General features: G+C 39.4%; 1 protein-coding gene across 3 annotated transcripts; it reads right to left on the reverse strand.

Moving 5' to 3' along the window:
* Window positions 1–6380: 6380 nt before the first annotated feature.
* Window positions 6381–16980, reverse strand: LOC308399498 (uncharacterized protein). 3 transcript variants are annotated; one of them, XR_013972182.1, is made up of 4 exons: window positions 12968–13033; window positions 7940–8008; window positions 7556–7839; window positions 6381–7453 (listed from the first exon to the last, which is right to left on the reverse strand). XR_013972182.1 is itself a non-coding variant. In XM_080886806.1 (4 exons), the coding sequence occupies exons 3-4, from the start codon at window positions 7831–7833 to the stop codon at window positions 6499–6501; spliced, it is 894 nt and encodes a 297-aa protein (XP_080742932.1). In that variant the 5' UTR covers window positions 7834–7839; window positions 7940–8008; window positions 13070–16980; the 3' UTR covers window positions 6381–6498. The 3 variants fall into 3 exon arrangements, 2 of the variants coding, with proteins under 2 accessions (XP_080742932.1, XP_080742931.1); XM_080886806.1 differs by lacking the exon at window positions 12968–13033 and adding an exon at window positions 13070–16980 and having other exon boundaries at window positions 6381–7279; window positions 7721–7839; XM_080886805.1 differs by having other exon boundaries at window positions 6381–7279; window positions 7721–7839.
* Between the last annotated feature and the right edge of the window lie 223 nt (window positions 16981–17203).

Genomic DNA, 17203 nt, shown 5'->3' on the forward strand with positions numbered 1-17203 from the left:
CTCATACAGTTTCCTCAGTAAAGTGTTTCCAGCAGGAATGCAGGTAATTTTCATAAGGTCACAAACTCACAAATGTAGGCGGTGTTAATCCAATCAGCCAGCTCGTGTTAAATACAAAAACATTTGAAAAGGTTCTAATCAGGTTCACAAATGTTTTTTTATGGCTGCTGAGGCTGAGCTGCTTTTTCCTGAATTGAAAATGGCAAAATTAACATTTGCGTCATCATTTTGGATCCAACTGAGGAGTTTCCTTGGGTAAGAAAACTGATGATGACGGTGATGGTGCTGAATGAGCCATTTGAGCATTAAGAGTGATTCTTTCCCGTATCCTAGGGCTAAGCAGTCAGCTATCCAAAGTGTGTGTATGTGTATTTTTGAACTGTCAGCATTATCTTATGTGCTATTACCTTTTTATCTCTGATGTGTATCTCATAAAATCTGTAGGATCGACACATAATCCCCAGTGAAATTTGAAAACTAAAACCACTGGCTCTGTGTGTGAGCGTTATTTTGAAAAAGAACAACCCCTAAGCAATGTGTAGGAGAGCTATACCTAAAAACATAGTGTCTATTGTTTCTCCAGCCTGTGCGCTCCAGCAGCCAAATCATGCAAAGTTCTACTGAGGGTAGTGGGTAAGCCAGAAGAGTGGAAAAACAGTAGCATAATAAGATTGGCTTAGAGCAAATTCATGCTGGAACAATGCTGCAATAATGGAAAACCGAGACATATCAAGATGAGGATAACACAGACCAAATTTAGCCCCTATTAGCTAATAGATTAATGTGGCTGCCTATTATGCTGTATAGATCTCTGCTAATGCTAATACAAATGTCATATCTCTTAAACCAAACAGACTGAGCTGAGCCCTGAATGTAAAAAGATAAATCCCCTCCCTAATGCATTTACCAGGCCAAGGATCCACTCAGTCATGTTTGTGCTGATCTGGCCACCAGAGGGCAATGTGTAAGCGCTGCTACTCCAGCACATGATTGCATGAGACTTCTAATCTATTCTGTGTTCTCACAGTCTGCCATTTTGCCACCGTGGTTTCCCCATCTTAACACTGCCGGGAATTTTATATCAACAGTGCATCAGGTCAGAGGCTGAGCATGTGTTTCCCTTTTTTCTCTCTCATCAGGAGCCCTTTTGACGAGCTACTTTCAGAAATAACTCTCCACAGTTGTGGCTGACTAATGATGTTTATAGGGAGAGAAGGGCCCTCCCACTGCACAGAACTGCACATGTAACTGAAGAGAGCTGATTGACAGATTGAGATCATGGAAATTACAGACAAAAGGTATTTATGGAAATGTATTCAGAGTTCAAATATTACTCAGTCTTGAGTCCATGAGTTATTATCAAAGACAGAAAAACGTCAGCGTGAAAAAAAGCCATCATATTTGCATGAGCACTGTGAAAGCAAACACATATTAGAATATGAGGATCACTTCAGACATCCTTGAGGTGACGATGTTTGCTGCAGTGGCTTCTTTCCGATCACTAATTCATTTTGCAATTCGTCTCAACATGCCGCACCTGTCTCTGTGCCAAATTGGCCGCTGTTCTTGGTTGTTTTTGACAGGCCTACATTGTTACATTGAAAAAAAAAAAGCAGCAAATCAACCGTCCTCTCACTTGATTTCACAACTAACCCGCTTGAACAGGAGCATGTCCGAGATAGGTCTGTGAAGTGCACGCCAGCAGTGCGCAAACAATTACACAGAACAACGGTGGCACAAAACCTGCCTGTTTTGTGGCACCCGATAAGAGAGCCCTGAATAAATGTGCCTGCATGCATGAAAGACTTGTGAGGGAGAGGTGTTTGCAGGATAAATATTGCGGTTGGCCTTCGTGCATGTGTACAGAACAATTACATGCTTCATTGTTGTGACAAAAATGGGCCGAAACAGTTGCTATTTGCTACTAAATTAGCTTGAGAAGTCCCCAACAGCGGGGGGCAGAAATCTCATTGGATACTGTATGCCAGCAAGTACGCTTTTCCTGGAGGCTGCTGGCTTTTAGTTGCATAGTAACGCTATAGGATGACACATCAAAATGCCCAGACACACTGGAAACTGGCTTTGGTCTAATTGCTGCACTTTTGGGTGATTTACTTGCCTTCAGCCCCTTCAGAAACTACAGCAGAACAATTAGAAAGACAAGGAACTGTGATGACTCATAAGTTATCTCTGCTGTAGCTGATGATGAAAATGTTGGCTGTCTATAAATCAAACGGTCATTTAATCGCTCCTAACTTTTTGTTTTTCTAAGAAATGAATCTTCATACTTTTATTTTTATTAGAAATAATAACAGAGTCATTAGGGCAGGGACACAATTAAACAGGCTTTTCCTAATCATGGACGTGAGCCCAGAGCAATCAGCAGGTGCACTCAGAGAAAACACAATATTCACACTCGATGTTAGGTGGGTCAATCATCAGCCCGACTCCAGTGTAAAATCAGCAGATGAACTGTGATCAAGTGTGAAATATGAGTAAGAGCATGACAAATACTGGATTTTTGAGGGTGATACCAACATTGATTTTTTTTCAACAGTAAAAAACACCCATAACGTTGGATGGAAAAATTATTTTAAGTTTATGTTGTTTAAGTTATTTACTCGAGGCTTGTGCTTTATATGCACTTGGTTGTTACAAATTATTATCATTTCATTCATTTTTACGAAGGCCATAACCAGGGCTTAGAAATTAGTGAGCAATTTTAATGAAGCGTGACTGAAATATTCAATTCAGTTTTATTCATATAGCATCAAATCACAACAACAGCTGTGTTTTATATTGTAAGGTAAAGACTTTTTATCCCAATACTTTAAACATTTACATCATGACTCAACCAGTCTGGAATTTTCAAGTTCAATACATTATAATTAATGAAGGAAACTGATAACAGATTTATTTACAGTTAAAAACACGAGGCACTCTGAGAGAGAAAAGCTCTGCCAAAGAGGCTCACGCTCCGGATAGTGTTTCCTTTTAAGGGAATCATATTTTGTATATACTGATTTTGTTCTCTTTGTTTGCAGTGTAGTAAAAATAGCACATTTTGACAGATTATAATGGGATATTTATAATCCACAGTTTTAATGATAAAAGGGAGTTTATGAAAATTCAACCTTATTTGACCCTGAAAAGAAAAGTTGTGAGGTGTGCTATTCAAAATATCTGTATATGGAATGCTTAACCTCTCCCATTGAATTTTAGCACGGTAAAGACACAGCGTAAGATTTAGACCAGCACATTTCCAAGTTAGATAATTTTATTGGAAACTGTAACAAACAAACAAATAAAATCGACATAATGATCAACAAGAAAACTTCACAAACTAGAAAAAACACACAAATTCAGATTAAGGTAAAAACTGTAGATTGCTTTCACTATACAATGCTTAAATATTCACAAATGTGAATGTACTGCATGGCAGTACAGTTAATTTATATCTGCCAGCTGTGCTGTTGGCCAGAAGGGTCCAGGTAGAAACTGTGCTACTGCTGAGTGATAGATATAATGAAGCAGAACATGCAGGAGGTTAGTGCCACAGGAGAGGATGCAAATGATCCACTGTGAAGAAGAATGGCCCAGGGAAAATAATAAAAAGCTACAGTATTTACTTATATAAATATACTCTATGGAAGTTGGTTTTTCTCTGTATGTATGATTGGAGGTTCTACCTTACAATATACTGTTGTTGTAATTTGGTGCTGTATAAATAAAATTGAATTGACTTGAAGTAGAATTTTCTGGCATCTCTCCTTTACTTTTAGTAGTTTTTTAATGAAAACTTTTTTCCTTTTACTCCTTGCATTTTTAAAATCTGTACTTTCCACTTTCTACATTTCCAAACCAGCCTTTGGTTTAACATTTGAGGGGAGTTATTATTTCATGTCACTGAGAGCCTAGAGGAGCGACCATAAAGAGAGTGACTTTTTTAAAGTGGCAGGTAATTTCAAATGCATCATTTCTATCAGCTCAACAAACATCAGCAAACACACAAACTGTGTGTGTGCAGTCACACAAACACAGTGCTAGCTAAAGGTCCAGCTGCTGTATTTCGCAGGGAGAGAAAAGAAAGTGAGCTAACTTCACTCAGAGATGGAGAAAGATAAGAAGGACAGGAGAGGAGAGGAGAGGAGAGGAAGAAGAAAGGTTAGATTTAAAGGTAAGTGGGATTTCATAACCTGGAAATTTAAAGCTCACATGTAGGTCCTCATGTTTTTAAATGTGTCCAACTGTATAGGGTATAATATAAAGACAGCATAAACATTATACTGTCAGTGTAGAAGATGGAAATCAGCCAGGATAACTCATGAAACATCTTGTTGAATTCACTTGTTTAATCCACAAAGAGCCGTGAACCTCAGAGGAGCAGCATCAGTCGATCAGCTGATCACAGCCTGTGCATTAAGAAAATCCACTTTTCATTTGCTGATTAAATGGCAAAGTCACCATTTACAATGTGATCAACAGAGAATAGAGATATTTTGTTTTCGTTCTTTTTCATTGCTCATGTCCTACTTAACTGACTCAGACTGAGTACATTTATTAGAATTAATATTTACACTTAAACAAAGTTTGTATTCCTATCCACTAATATAATTTATTATTGCACTAATATAGCACCAGGTTCAATTAGTTTAACATAAGAATACGTGGTAGAACTGTTCTTCTAGCAGTTACTTTATTACTGTAAGTACATTACAGAGCCTGTACTTTTTTACATTTACTTGACTAAAGAAGTTGAATCAGTACTTTAACTTTTACTGGAGTATTTTTAACAGTTTTATCTGTACTTCTACTTAAGTCCAGACATGCTGTACTTTGACCAACTCTACCTCTGTCTCTATATTTGATCATTAGTCTGCAGAGGAACTAGATTTTTTATACAATGATAAATTTACACCTGTACTCTGCAAACTGCAACAGAGCACATATCTTTTATGCCACTTTAGATCTGCTGTGTTTAGAGTGCAACATATGATTTTCTAGTCATATTATGTTCCATACTTGATGTTTTTGGAGACTTTTATGTTGTTAGGCAGGATAATGGCATCACATTGAAATTTAGGTGTTAAAAATACACAGTGATTGATATTCATGTAAAAGAAAAAGAAAAACATTTAAATGAGAGGCCACTAAATAAAGTTTTTTTAGTAACTCTCAGCAGTTCATTGGACATGAAATAGTTGGTAGACATGTTATTATTAAGTTTATGAGAAACTTCACGATTAAGGCTAAAGGAAATACTTTTATTCAAATACAATTTCTTGTCATAATGGATGCAAAAATAAATTAATAAGATCTATTTATGGTTTATTGTTTGAAGCCGAGCATCTACTAAGCCATGCCGACACCGGCCACCACCCAACCCACCTGAGGCTTTCCACCTCAGTCGTCTCCCTCTTCTGTGTCCTGAAGGTTCCCACCTTCTCCGCCGTCGTCAGTCTCTGGAACTGAAGCCTCATGAACTGATTTGTTTCAGCTGATGGCCACGTGGTCGGCCTCCTGAACTGTTTTTTTGGACTGTTTTTTCTTTTCTTCTGAGTTCTCCTTCCTGGAGCTCCAGCACCCACCCACCCAGGTTGGGTGGAAATGTTCTCATTTTAAGAGCTTGATTGTGAAAGATTAAACTGCTGATGTCCACAGAGGTTTAAAGATAAGCTATAAATAAATAATAATTATGCATACTTTATTGAATTCCTCTCTGCACTTAACGCATTCACTCAGTGAAGCAGTCTACCTATCTAATCTAACACTCAGGGAGCAGTGTGCAGGGACAGTACCTTTCTCAGGGCTAGCTCATCTGTTCAGTGGAGTTGAACCCCTGATCTTCAAATCATGGGGCCACCACTCTACCTACTGAGCTATCCCTGCCCGAACTTCAAACTTACATACATTTTTAAAAATCTAAAAAGCCATTTTTGTCATATATTCTTTTATGAGTTTTTTTTTCTTTTTTAAATGTTCAATCAGTATAGCTCTACTCCTAAATGGACCTTTGAGGATTTGAGCATTTGGCAAAAATAAGAGTTCCTCTTAATTGTAAAACACAAATCTGAGGATGTTGGAAGACATTTGAGGTTCTGATCAGCTTTGTGGCATGTAGATGGTCCTTTTATTAAAGTCCTGAAGAAAACTCATAAACACTGAGGCCCTGCTATGTGCCAACGTGTATCTGGACCCTTACAAAACAAAGATGTGAAGCAATATTAATATTTATTGGGATTTTTTTTTAATTTCCAGGTTTCAGTTACTGTTGTTGATATGTTAAGAGTAAGAATAAGTTCAGATTCTCTTAAAAATAATAACACTAATATGTTAACAATTGTTGGACTTGTGGAGGTATTTTGAGAACCCTAAGAGACTCTTATAAACATCTGAAGGAAAATATTCTTTAATCATCGATGCAGACTAATCAGAAATGTTGATTAGTGATTTTATTGTATTTTGGAGAGTTAGAACAAACAGGTGGGATTCTCAAAGTCAGTCAGTTTCTTGGGGTCTGAAGCAACAACAGCACAGAGCTCTGAATTTTTGGAAGAAGCCGTTTCTTTTCTTCTTTTTCTCCTTTATTTGAATGTTGTCAGACTTCTCTGAATTATTAGTAATAGAGACAACTGGCTCAGACATGGATAGACTTACAGAAGGGAGTTCCTCACTGGGAAGATCATCAGACAGAATTTTGGAAGCAGGTTCTTCAGTACGAAGAACATCAGCCATTTGTGAACTTTCAAACGGAGGTTCTTTAGTAGGAAGAACATCTGACTTCGGCAGACCTTCAGAATGAGGTTTCTTAGTTGGAAGAACATCAGGCACTACTGGACTTTCACAAGTGGGCTGGAAGATCTGGCATATGCTCTTCTTTGCTACATCAGCAATTGTTCTGAGCAGCTCTGGTGCAAAGTTTGCAATTTTGTTCAGCAGAATCTGTTCTGGATATTTCTCTCTGACTTCAGACAGGATACTTTGCACCATGCCACCTCTGATGGACCTTGAGAAGATGTCCTGGTTTTCCATTGTTGGGAGAGATTTGGACACTCGATCCAAAGTGGCCTTTGTCACACTGGTGGAGAGGATGCTCAATCTCTGGGAGGCCATGTTCAGTAGGGAGTGAGGAGGAAGCTCCCAGAAGCCATGCAGGACACGGGGAACCACCTCTATCACCACATCTGGAGCAGTGAGCAGTTTGGAGGTTTGTGCGTCCTGCTGCCTCTCTTTAAGGAGGTCAATGTACTGCCTGACATTGCTGAGGAGCTTAGGTGTTCTGCAGAATAAAGTTATAAGAATGATCTTTTACACCTATTTAAAGAATCACAGAAATATTGAAACACTGTAGCTGGACTGTTAATTCAGGAGGTATGGCCTCTGGAAATCCCAGCAGCATCCAGGCTTGAAACTTGATGTCCCTCATTTTATGTATTATGTTCACTGCCCACACCTGAAACAGAAAGCACGTTTACATTGCAGTTTTGTTGAAAGGTTATGTGATCATCATGGGAAAAAAAAGATCTCCAAGTGACTAAAAGTTTTCTAGTCTTACCAGTTTCAGAAGAGGTTTGGCTTCTGTTTCTTCCAAATCCTCCAATTCAAACTCCCAAAGTGTTCAAAAGAAAACAAAAGAGAAGTTTTCTCTCAGATATTTACACTTCAGCACAAACAGTTTCAGGTGTGAGGTGGATGGTCTGTAGGTGTCACAGTAACTCACTGCACGCTGACTGTCTCTTTGCTCCTCTCCACCAAAAGATCTCCCATACCTTCTGCAGTGAGGCTCGATGGTATTTGGTTTTCCTTCTGAAGTCTGAGGAACTCCATCATCATTGAAATCTAAAAATAAAAGGAGACATTTAATCAGCACCACTCTCAAGTCCTCAGAAATCACCTGATATTTTATCTCAGTTTTGGTTTGGATGGGTCTGGGTCTTACCTGAGCCCTGTAACCAGGAGGATACTAGCAGATCTCCACAGTATCATATATGGGTATGTTGAACAACACCTATCAAAAAAAAAAAAGAGATTACTCATTGTTACTTAAATTGATTCTCAGGTTGTCACCTTTTAAAACGGCATCAAATTCTTCAAACTGTTGAAATGCAGTAAAAACAAAGTGTCACATATGCTGATGGGTTTGTAGTAGTGCTGTCAGTGTTAATCTCGTTAAAATGACGTTAATGCCATAACCGCATTAACGCGCCAAATCTCCGTCAGCAAGTTAATGTGCGTGGGGCTGCACGTCGTTAACGTATTAATAAGCTAACCACGTTAATATGGTATCTAACCAACCTGGTTAGATACCATATTTTCTAAGATTTTCAGGGCCGAGTACAATAACCTCAGTTTTATCTGAATTTAGAAGCAGAAAATCAGAGGCCATCCAGGTCTTTATGTCTTTATGACATTCCTGCAGTTTAACTGATTGGTGTGTGTGAATTGACTGCAATCTAATGACATCTAATGGTGAGATTTTATACACCGTAACTTTAATGATACTTGAAAATAGGCTTCAGCCTCAGCCTGTTCAGTCAGCACACAGTCTGTGTAATATGTCTATAAAAATGAATATAAGTTTTCCTCCCTTTTCCAATCAGAACTTCCAAATAGAGTTTTTGACGTTTGGCACCACTAAGCTGTGGGATGTTTTTTCTTCTTCTTCTACAATATATATCTTACACACTGTACTACACTGTAATTACTGCATTTCTATAAAAATACTCTAAACCTTCTTCAAAAACTTTAAAGTCTATTTGGGCAATTTGAACACGAAAACCATTAAGTGAGGTATAAAAGTATAGATCCAATGTTCACATCAGGGCCCATGGGGTCAGGAGTAAATTAGACTTAGTCACTGTCTGTGGCAAAAAAAATCAATATACCACCATAACTAACAAATATTTCCATAATTAAAACACCTCCTGTTGTGTGAAGACTGCTGTAAGACATCTGTAGGCATGTTTGATGTACTCACTGCAGCTGTTACTAGAAATAGTCGGACAGAAATGGCAGTAAGACATTTTAAAAGGGCCTAATGACTAAAATACGCGCACTGGCCACTGTATTAGGCACACTTGCTCAACTGCTCATTAACACAAATATCTATCAGCCACTTACATGGCTGGAGAAGAGCATGTAGGCATGCAGACGCGGTCATGATGACCCATCAAAGTTCAAACTGAGCATCAGAATGGTGGGAAGAAAAGATGATTTAAGGGACTTTGAACGTAGCGTGGTAGCAGGTGCGAAATGGGCTGATCTGAGTATTTCAGAAAATGCTGATCTACGGGGATTTTCCCACACAACCATCGCTGGAGGTAAAGGAAAATAGAAGAATTAGCAAGACTATTCCAAACACTCTGTTCTAAGTATAGTCTTTTTACCGGACTGAGTGCAGTATAAGAAAATACAGATTTTCAGCCTGGTTACCTCACTTACCTTTTCACGTTTTACCTTTTTATGCCTTAACCTGCATAATTTGTGTCTACTACATTAATGTATTTGTGACTTAAATGTTCAGTTTCTTCCTTTCTGTACCGACCTCTTGTGGTAAGATGTAATCATGTCACCACTGTGCTGTCTTACTTGTCGGTTACTGCGTTTATGTGGCACTGGATGTCTATAAGACAGCAACAGTAAGGTATTTTTTTTTAATTTTTCAGTGCCCTCTCTCTAGAGGTGAGAAGTAACCAAGTACAAATACTTTGTTATTGTACTTAAGTAAAAATTTTCAGGTGTCTGTAATTTACTTGAGTAGTTTTTTTTTGTTTTTTTTTTTTTAAATGAAAACTTCTTCCTTTTACACCCTACGTTTTTAAAACAACTATCGGTACTTTCTACATTTTCAAACCAGGCTCGTTACTTTTGATTTAACATTTGAGGGGAGTTATTATTTCAAGTCACTGCGAGCCTAGAGGAGCCTAACCTCTATCAGCTCAACAAACATCAGGGCCCTATTTCAGGAAGCCGGTTTAGTGCAAACTCTGAGTAAGTATACCCTGAGTTAACGAAAACTCTGGGTTTTCGGTTTCCCAAAGCGAGTTTAGATTAATTCTGAGTGAGTTACTATGACGACACACTCCGTGAAGCTAACCTGCCCCCTAGCAGGTTTACTTCAACTAACCCTGACTTTCTCCGCCTCTTTGTCAGAAACCTGACTGTAGGAAGTGTCAGACATGGCGTGCTCCTTCCTTGAAGAGCCAGTAGATGTTGAAGCCCAAATTCTCCGCAGAGCTCTCCGCCGGGAGAGAGTGATTAGAGCGCGTTTGGACATTTTATCATTTCCTGATGATTTTCTGTGTGAACGTTACCGTTTTTCAGCACAATCTATAATTTATTTGAATAACATCCTCAGGCCTAATATTGCTCATGTGACACATCGCGGACATTCTCTCAGTTCTGTACATATTATTTGTATCGCACTTCGGTTTTTTGCAAACGGGAGCTTTCTGTATAATATTGGTGACGCTGAGCACGTTTCCAAGGCTACCGTCTGTCGGGCAGTCAGGAATGTTACAGTTGCACTGAAACGTCTCCTGTACTCGTTTGTGGTGTTCCCCGGTCATAGACCCACAAGATTCATCAAAGAGGGATGCCACAAAATTGCAGGTATCAGGATGAACAAAACTTAATTCATGATGTGGTGATACTTGAACTACTACTTAAATTTTACATTTATTCTCACGGTTCCCAGGCGTGATTGGCTGTATAGATGGCACTCACATTCCAATCATTGCTCCTTCAGTAAATGAAGGAGACTATGTGAACAGGAAGTCTTTCCACAGCATTAATGTGCAGGTACATAGTTCCCTGTAGCATTTCAAACTAACAAATTATTTCATTATTAGTAATGGATGCTAATTTGTGTTCTCTGCACTGTGAAGATCATATGTGATGCTGCCAACATTATCACAAATGTGGAAGCCAAGTGGCCAGGCTCTGTGAGTGGTGGTGGTGGAGGACCCCCACCTGTTTTTCGGGCCTCCGCTTTTTTTCTAGTGGCCATAACGGGTCACATTTGAGCATACAGAGTAAGCAAATATGTACTTGTAATGCTCAGATAATTTCAATAAGTGCTTACAGAGGGGAAATTAATGTAGCCTCTAACTGCAATTGATTTACATCGGACAAACAGACCAAGCACTATGGCTCATAATACAATTACACCTTACCTGTTTGGACTATATTTTTATATTTATATTTTATATTTCATTTTTACTTGCTGCCAGGAACGTTTGGGGCCTGTTGGGTTGCACCTGCGCTCACATCACATCACAAAATAAAATGTATGAAATAAAAAATAAAATAATATATAATAAAATAACGTGTTAAATGGGTGGAAATCCCTAGATCAATGTTTAACTTAACACTCACGCATTGACTCTGTCGGCTATGTTTTGCCATGCATGCTCCCTTTCTTTTGCAGCTGAGGCTGTGTTACTTTTTTTCTGCAAAATTTGCATGTTATCGGCATATGCTGCCATCAGGATTTCGGCCTCAAGCGCTGTAAAATACATTGACCGCGCCTTCTTTCCCTCCGTCTCCATGGTGACTCTCTTAATCTGTGCTCCACTAATCAGGGCTTTATGTATCCTCGTGCGCGCGCTTAACTTGGGGTTAAAGCAACTCCGCGTTGACTGAACTAATTGTTATCAGCCTTTCTGAAACCGAATATTCCGAGTTGGACAGTTCGGGGTTACTCAACCCTGAGTATCGTTTTTCACGCTGAGTTTTCTAAACCGGCTTCCTGAAATAGGGCCCAGGAAACACACAAACTGTTTGTGTGCAGTCAGAAGAACACAGTGTGTCACTAAGTAAAGGTGCAGCTGCTGTATTTCACAGAGAGAGAAAAGAAAGTGAGCTAACTTCACTCAGAGATGGAGAAAGATAAGAAGGACAGGACAGGAGAGGTTAGATTTAAAGGTAAGTGGGATTTCATAACCTGGAAATTTAAAGCTCACATGTAGGTCCTCATGTTTTTAAATGTGACATCATTATTTTGCATTATTATGCTTAGATTCATTCATTGAATTCCACCTTCATACCAACTGTATAGGGCAGTGGTTCGCAAACTTTTCACAATGAGTACCACCTCATAGAATATATGGCTCTTGAAGTACCTTATGACCAACATTAAAGTACAGTAGTATAGGCCTATTTAACACCACATACAGTTTACACGAGACAATTTTATTTCTTGTGTGAATGTTATTTATATTAACTCTCATGAACAGGATGTGACAAGTGATAATAATAACAACAACTGTATTGCATTAAAACATTCACAGCAGGTGGGATATCCAATCTTTAAGTGACCTGATGAAACCTGCTTCCGGGTCCAAGCTACTCTGCATTTATTAAGGCTGTTGTGTTTTTAACATGTTTTAATGCTTTGTATCTTTTATGTAATCTTGTTCAGATTACATAGAAAAAGATCGGTTTTTATCATCACTGTTCATTTTAAAGCTCATTTTTTTAATTTTTACGATGTAACTGCAGCCCAGCCCATGCAGCAGTATATTAATGACTAACCTTATATTGCAGTTAATCTCCTGACTGAAGTTTGGTCCGCTAACAACATCCTACCATACGGTTTCATTTGTCCCTAACGTCCGGGAACCCTCACATTAACTTTTATCAAGTGGAAAAAAGTTAGCGTTCATCCTCCAGTTTCACATTTTATATTATGCTAACCATAGCTGTATAGCTAGCCACAACGCAGCACATCGTTATATACCAGCTAGCCCAACTTCAGCAACCCTGCAAACGCCACTGCTGTTTAGTTTTCTGTCTCCATTTATGTCTGAAGTGATAGCAGGGCTGTGTGTTTTAATTTTTGCTGTGGCGGTTAAGCTGTCGGACTTTTGGCTTCACGACCCTCCTTCCTGGTTTGTGCACGTGGAAGCTCAGTTTGCTCTTTGTGGCGTTTCAGCCGACGACAGGAAATAGCTGCGGCGCTACTCACTCTGACGCAGAGCGGGCCGAGCAACTCCTCTCTCTCTCGGGCCTGGGTGATGGTAAAGATCTCATGCTAGGAACGAACGACGGCGGATTTCTCTTCACTCACGTCTTCCTCCGGCAGGTGCCGGTGCGAGCTGGCCTCGCCAACTCCCCGCTGCTGGCCGCAAAGGATTACCGCTCACTCGCAGAAGAAGCGGATCGCATTCTCCTGGCTACCAGAACCTTCGGCATCCAGGCAATAGTTTTCGATTAACCGACGGCATCTCCCGCAACCCCACCGATTATTCCAGGGGCCTCCGACTCATCGATGGTGGCAGGGATCGTGGCACGGTGGAAAAGGGCTGTGTTTTTAACCAATTGGTATTGGTTTTTACTATCAGCGTGACAGCGGTGTACCGCCTTTGCAGTGTTAAGGACCAGGGAACCGAGCCCGCCAGCGCTCTGCAGTGGCCGCGACCGTTGGCGATGAGGACTTAGGCTCGGGGAGACATTTTCTGGGTGACTCCTGCTCCCAGAAGAGCCCCGGGAACTTTCGTGTCGTCTTTGTATACCTCCACAATGGTATATTATTTAATCTTAAAAAAAGGAGATTTCCCGCGTACCACCAGAGAGAGCCAAAGTACCGCCAGTGGTACGCACCACAGTTTTTATTTATTATTTCTCTATTTATTTTTTTTAACACTGAGGTCCTGCTATGTGCCAACGTGTATCTGGACCCTTAAAAACAAAGATGTAAAGCAATGTTAATAATTGTTGGGAACTTTTTTAATTTCCAGGTTTCATTTACTGTTGTTGATATGTTAAGAGTAAGAATAAGTTCAGATTCTCTTAAAAATAATAACAATAACAAAATGTTAACAATTGTTGGACTTGTGGAGGTATTTTGAGAACCCTAAGAGACTCTTATAAACATCTGAAGGAAAATATTCTTTAATCATCGATGCAGACTAATCAGAAATGTTGATTAGTGATTTTATTGTATTTTGGAGAGTTAGAACAAACAGGTGGGATTCTCAAAGTCAGTCAGTTTCTTGGGGTCTGAAGCAACAACAGCACAGAGCTCTGAATTTTTGGAAGAAGCCGTTTCTTTTCTTCTTTTTCTCCTTTATTTGAATGTTGTCAGACTTCTCTGAATTATTAGTAATAGAGACAACTGGCTCAGACATGGATAGACTTACAGAAGGGAGTTCCTCACTGGGAAGATCATCAGACAGAATTTTGGAAGCAGGTTCTTCAGTACGAAGAACATCAGCCATTTGTGAACTTTCAAACGGAGGTTCTTTAGTAGGAAGAACATGTGACTTCGGCAGACCTTCAGAATGAGGTTTCTTAGTTGGAAGAACATCAGGCACTACTGGACTTTCACAAGTGGGCTGGAAGATCTGGCATATGCTCTTCTTTGCTACATCAGCAATTGTTCTGAGCAGCTCTGGTGCAAAGTTTGCAATTTTGTTCAGCAGAATCTGTTCTGGATATTTCTCTCTGACTTCAGACAGGATACTTTGCACCATGCCACCTCTGATGGACCTTGAGAAGATGTCCTGGTTTTCCATTGTTGGGAGAGATTTGGACACTCGATCCAAAGTGGCCTTTGTCACACTGGTGGAGAGGATGCTCAATCTCTGGGAGGCCATGTTCAGTAGGGAGTGAGGAGGAAGCTCCCAGAAGCCATGCAGGACACGGGGAACCACCTCTATCACCACATCTGGAGCAGTGAGCAGTTTGGAGGTTTGTGCGTCCTGCTGCCTCTCTTTAAGGAGGTCAATGTACTGCCTGACATTGCTGAGGAGCTTAGGTGTTCTGCAGAATAAAGTTATAAGAATGATCTTTTACACCTATTTAAAGAATCACAGAAATATTGAAACACTATAGCTGGACTGTTAATGATTGTACGGCAGATGTGATCACTGAAATTTAGGAGGTATGGCCTCTGGAAATCCCAGCAGCATCCGGGCTTGAAACTTGATGTCCCTGGCTTGGTTTTCCTTCTGAAGCAGTTTCAGGTGTGAGGTGGATGGTCTGTAGGTGTCACAGTAACTCACTGCACGCTGACTGTCTCTTTGCTCCTCTCCACCAAAAGATCTCCCATATGTTCTGCAGTGAGGCTCGATGGTATTTGGTTTTCCTTCTGAAGTCTGAGGAACTCCATCATCATTGAAATCTAAAAATAAAAGGAGACATTTAATCAGCACCACTCTCAAGTCCTCAGAAATCACCTGATATTTTATCTCAGTTTTGGTTTGGATGGGTCTGGGTCTTACCTGAGCCCTGTAACCTGGTAGATATCAACAGATCTCCACAGCCGTGTTATATATGGGTCTGTTTATTCTTTTAAAGTGGCAGGTAATTTCAAATGCACCATTTTTAGGAGCTTAACAAACATCAGCAAATACACAAACTGTTTGTGTGCAGTTTGTCTCACAGTTGCTAGCTAAAGGTCCAGCTGCTGTATTTCACAGGGAGAGAAAAGGAAGTGAGCTAACTTCACTCAGAGATGGAGAAAGATAAGACAGGACAGGAGAGAAGAGAGGTTAGATTTAACAGTAAGGACTGCTCAGTGGGATTTCATAAACTGGAAATTTAAAGCTCGCATGCAAGTCCTCATGTTTTTAAATGTGACATCATTATTTTGCATATCATACAAAACAAACTATGGCCGACTGTGTTATTTGAAGGTTGCATAAACTGGTTAATTTGCTGTACTGTGATGATATTGTATGGTTATACTGTCAGTGTAGAGGATAGAAATCAGCCAGGATAATTCATGAAACATCTGCTTACATCTTGTAGAATTGTGTAAATCTAGAGCAGCAGGTCAGCTGATCACAGCCTGTACATTATCTACTGGAGCTCTCAATAGCAATTATTGTGAGTTATGTTTCTTTTGCCCACACCGAGTTTTCTGCTGAATCTCACTTTAACCCCTGACCGTTCTAATTTTATTGCTAAGAAGCAAAGTCACCCTCTACATGTAGGCAACAGAAACTTAAAAAAAACCTTCTTTTTGTTCAGATTCAAGGTAACCTAACTTTTTTTTACAATTATACTCCGCTTGAATCTGAACAAAAAGAAGGAAAATTACCAACTTTTTCTTCTTTTTGTTCAGATTCAAGCTGAGGACAATTGTCGAAAAGGTTAGGATGCAAACTTTAGTGTATCTACCCATATAATTTATCATTATGTTAATATAGCACAAGGTTCAGTTAGCTTTGAAGAAAATTTAAAACATCCTCCTTAGAGTTTTTTACTTTCGTACTTTAAGTACTTTTCAGAGCCTGTTCTTTATTACTTTTACTTGAGTAAAGAAGTTAAATCAGTACTTTTACTGGAATATTTTTAACAGTAGTATTTGTACTTCTACTTAGGTACAGAATGTCTGTACTTTTGCCAACTCTGGTCTTGTCTCCTGTTAGAATGTATTTTTATCTTTAAGGCTATATACCTCGTAATTAGCATCAATTAGCAACTCTTACTGTCTTAACTCCATAGGCCTGACCGGAGGATAAGAGGTGGTTACCATGGTAATAGGAGTGTTGCCTGCAAAAGGGTCAAGGGTCAAGGAGATATCCAGAGAGAAGAAACGTGATCTGATAAACACCTAAGGCCAACGACTCATGTTAACATTCAAAGTGTTTGCTGCCTGGGTGTGGTCCTCTTTGAGCGGGCAAAGAGACATGGCAGCCATTTTTAACTTGAACCTTGAACTGCTCATTAAATTTAAGAAAATTCACTTTGAGCATATTTGTCTTCTCTCTCAAAAATGAACCCAACACTCCCTCCCCTCAACCCTTAACCGATCACTGCAGATGATTCTCCCTGAGCCTGGTTCTAGCAGATGTTTCTTCCTGTTGAAGGGGAGTTTGTCCTTCCAGATGTTGCCAAGTGTTTGCTCATATGTGTCCTCTGAATGTTGGGCTTTTCTCTGTATTATTGTAGAGTCTTTATCTTACAGTATTCAACAACTCAATGTGACTGTTGTAATTTGGTACTGTATAAATAAAACTGTATTCAGTCTAACTGAATCAACAGGTGGAGATTTCTCCAAATATTTGAAAATGTTATGCATCTTGAATAATATATTTTCATCTTTATTTGTGATAAAAGTATTTTACAATTAAAAAGCAACCAGATTTTTTTCTTTTGCGGTGCAATATTGTTTCTATATCCATTTGATTTTATTCAAAAGTGCCACAATGGCAACTAATCTTTAAATTAGCTGATGCTAATGTTAATTTGAAAC

The sequence above is a fragment of the Rhamphochromis sp. 'chilingali' genome, assembly GCF_963969265.1.
Source record: "Rhamphochromis sp. 'chilingali' genome assembly, chromosome: 1".
Lineage (NCBI taxonomy): Eukaryota > Metazoa > Chordata > Actinopteri > Cichliformes > Cichlidae > Rhamphochromis > Rhamphochromis sp. 'chilingali'.

What these genes read in the sequence shown, in the direction of transcription:
- LOC308399498 (XM_080886806.1), bottom strand. Translation starts at nt 7,833, where the DNA reads ATGATGATGGAGTTCCTCAGACTTCAGAAGGAAAACCAAATACCATCG. An exon ending in AAAGAGACAGTCAGCGTGCA is followed by an intron (nt 7,280 to 7,720) that starts GTGAGTTACTGT and finishes TTTATTCTGCAG; the next exon opens with AACACCTAAGCTCCTCAGCA.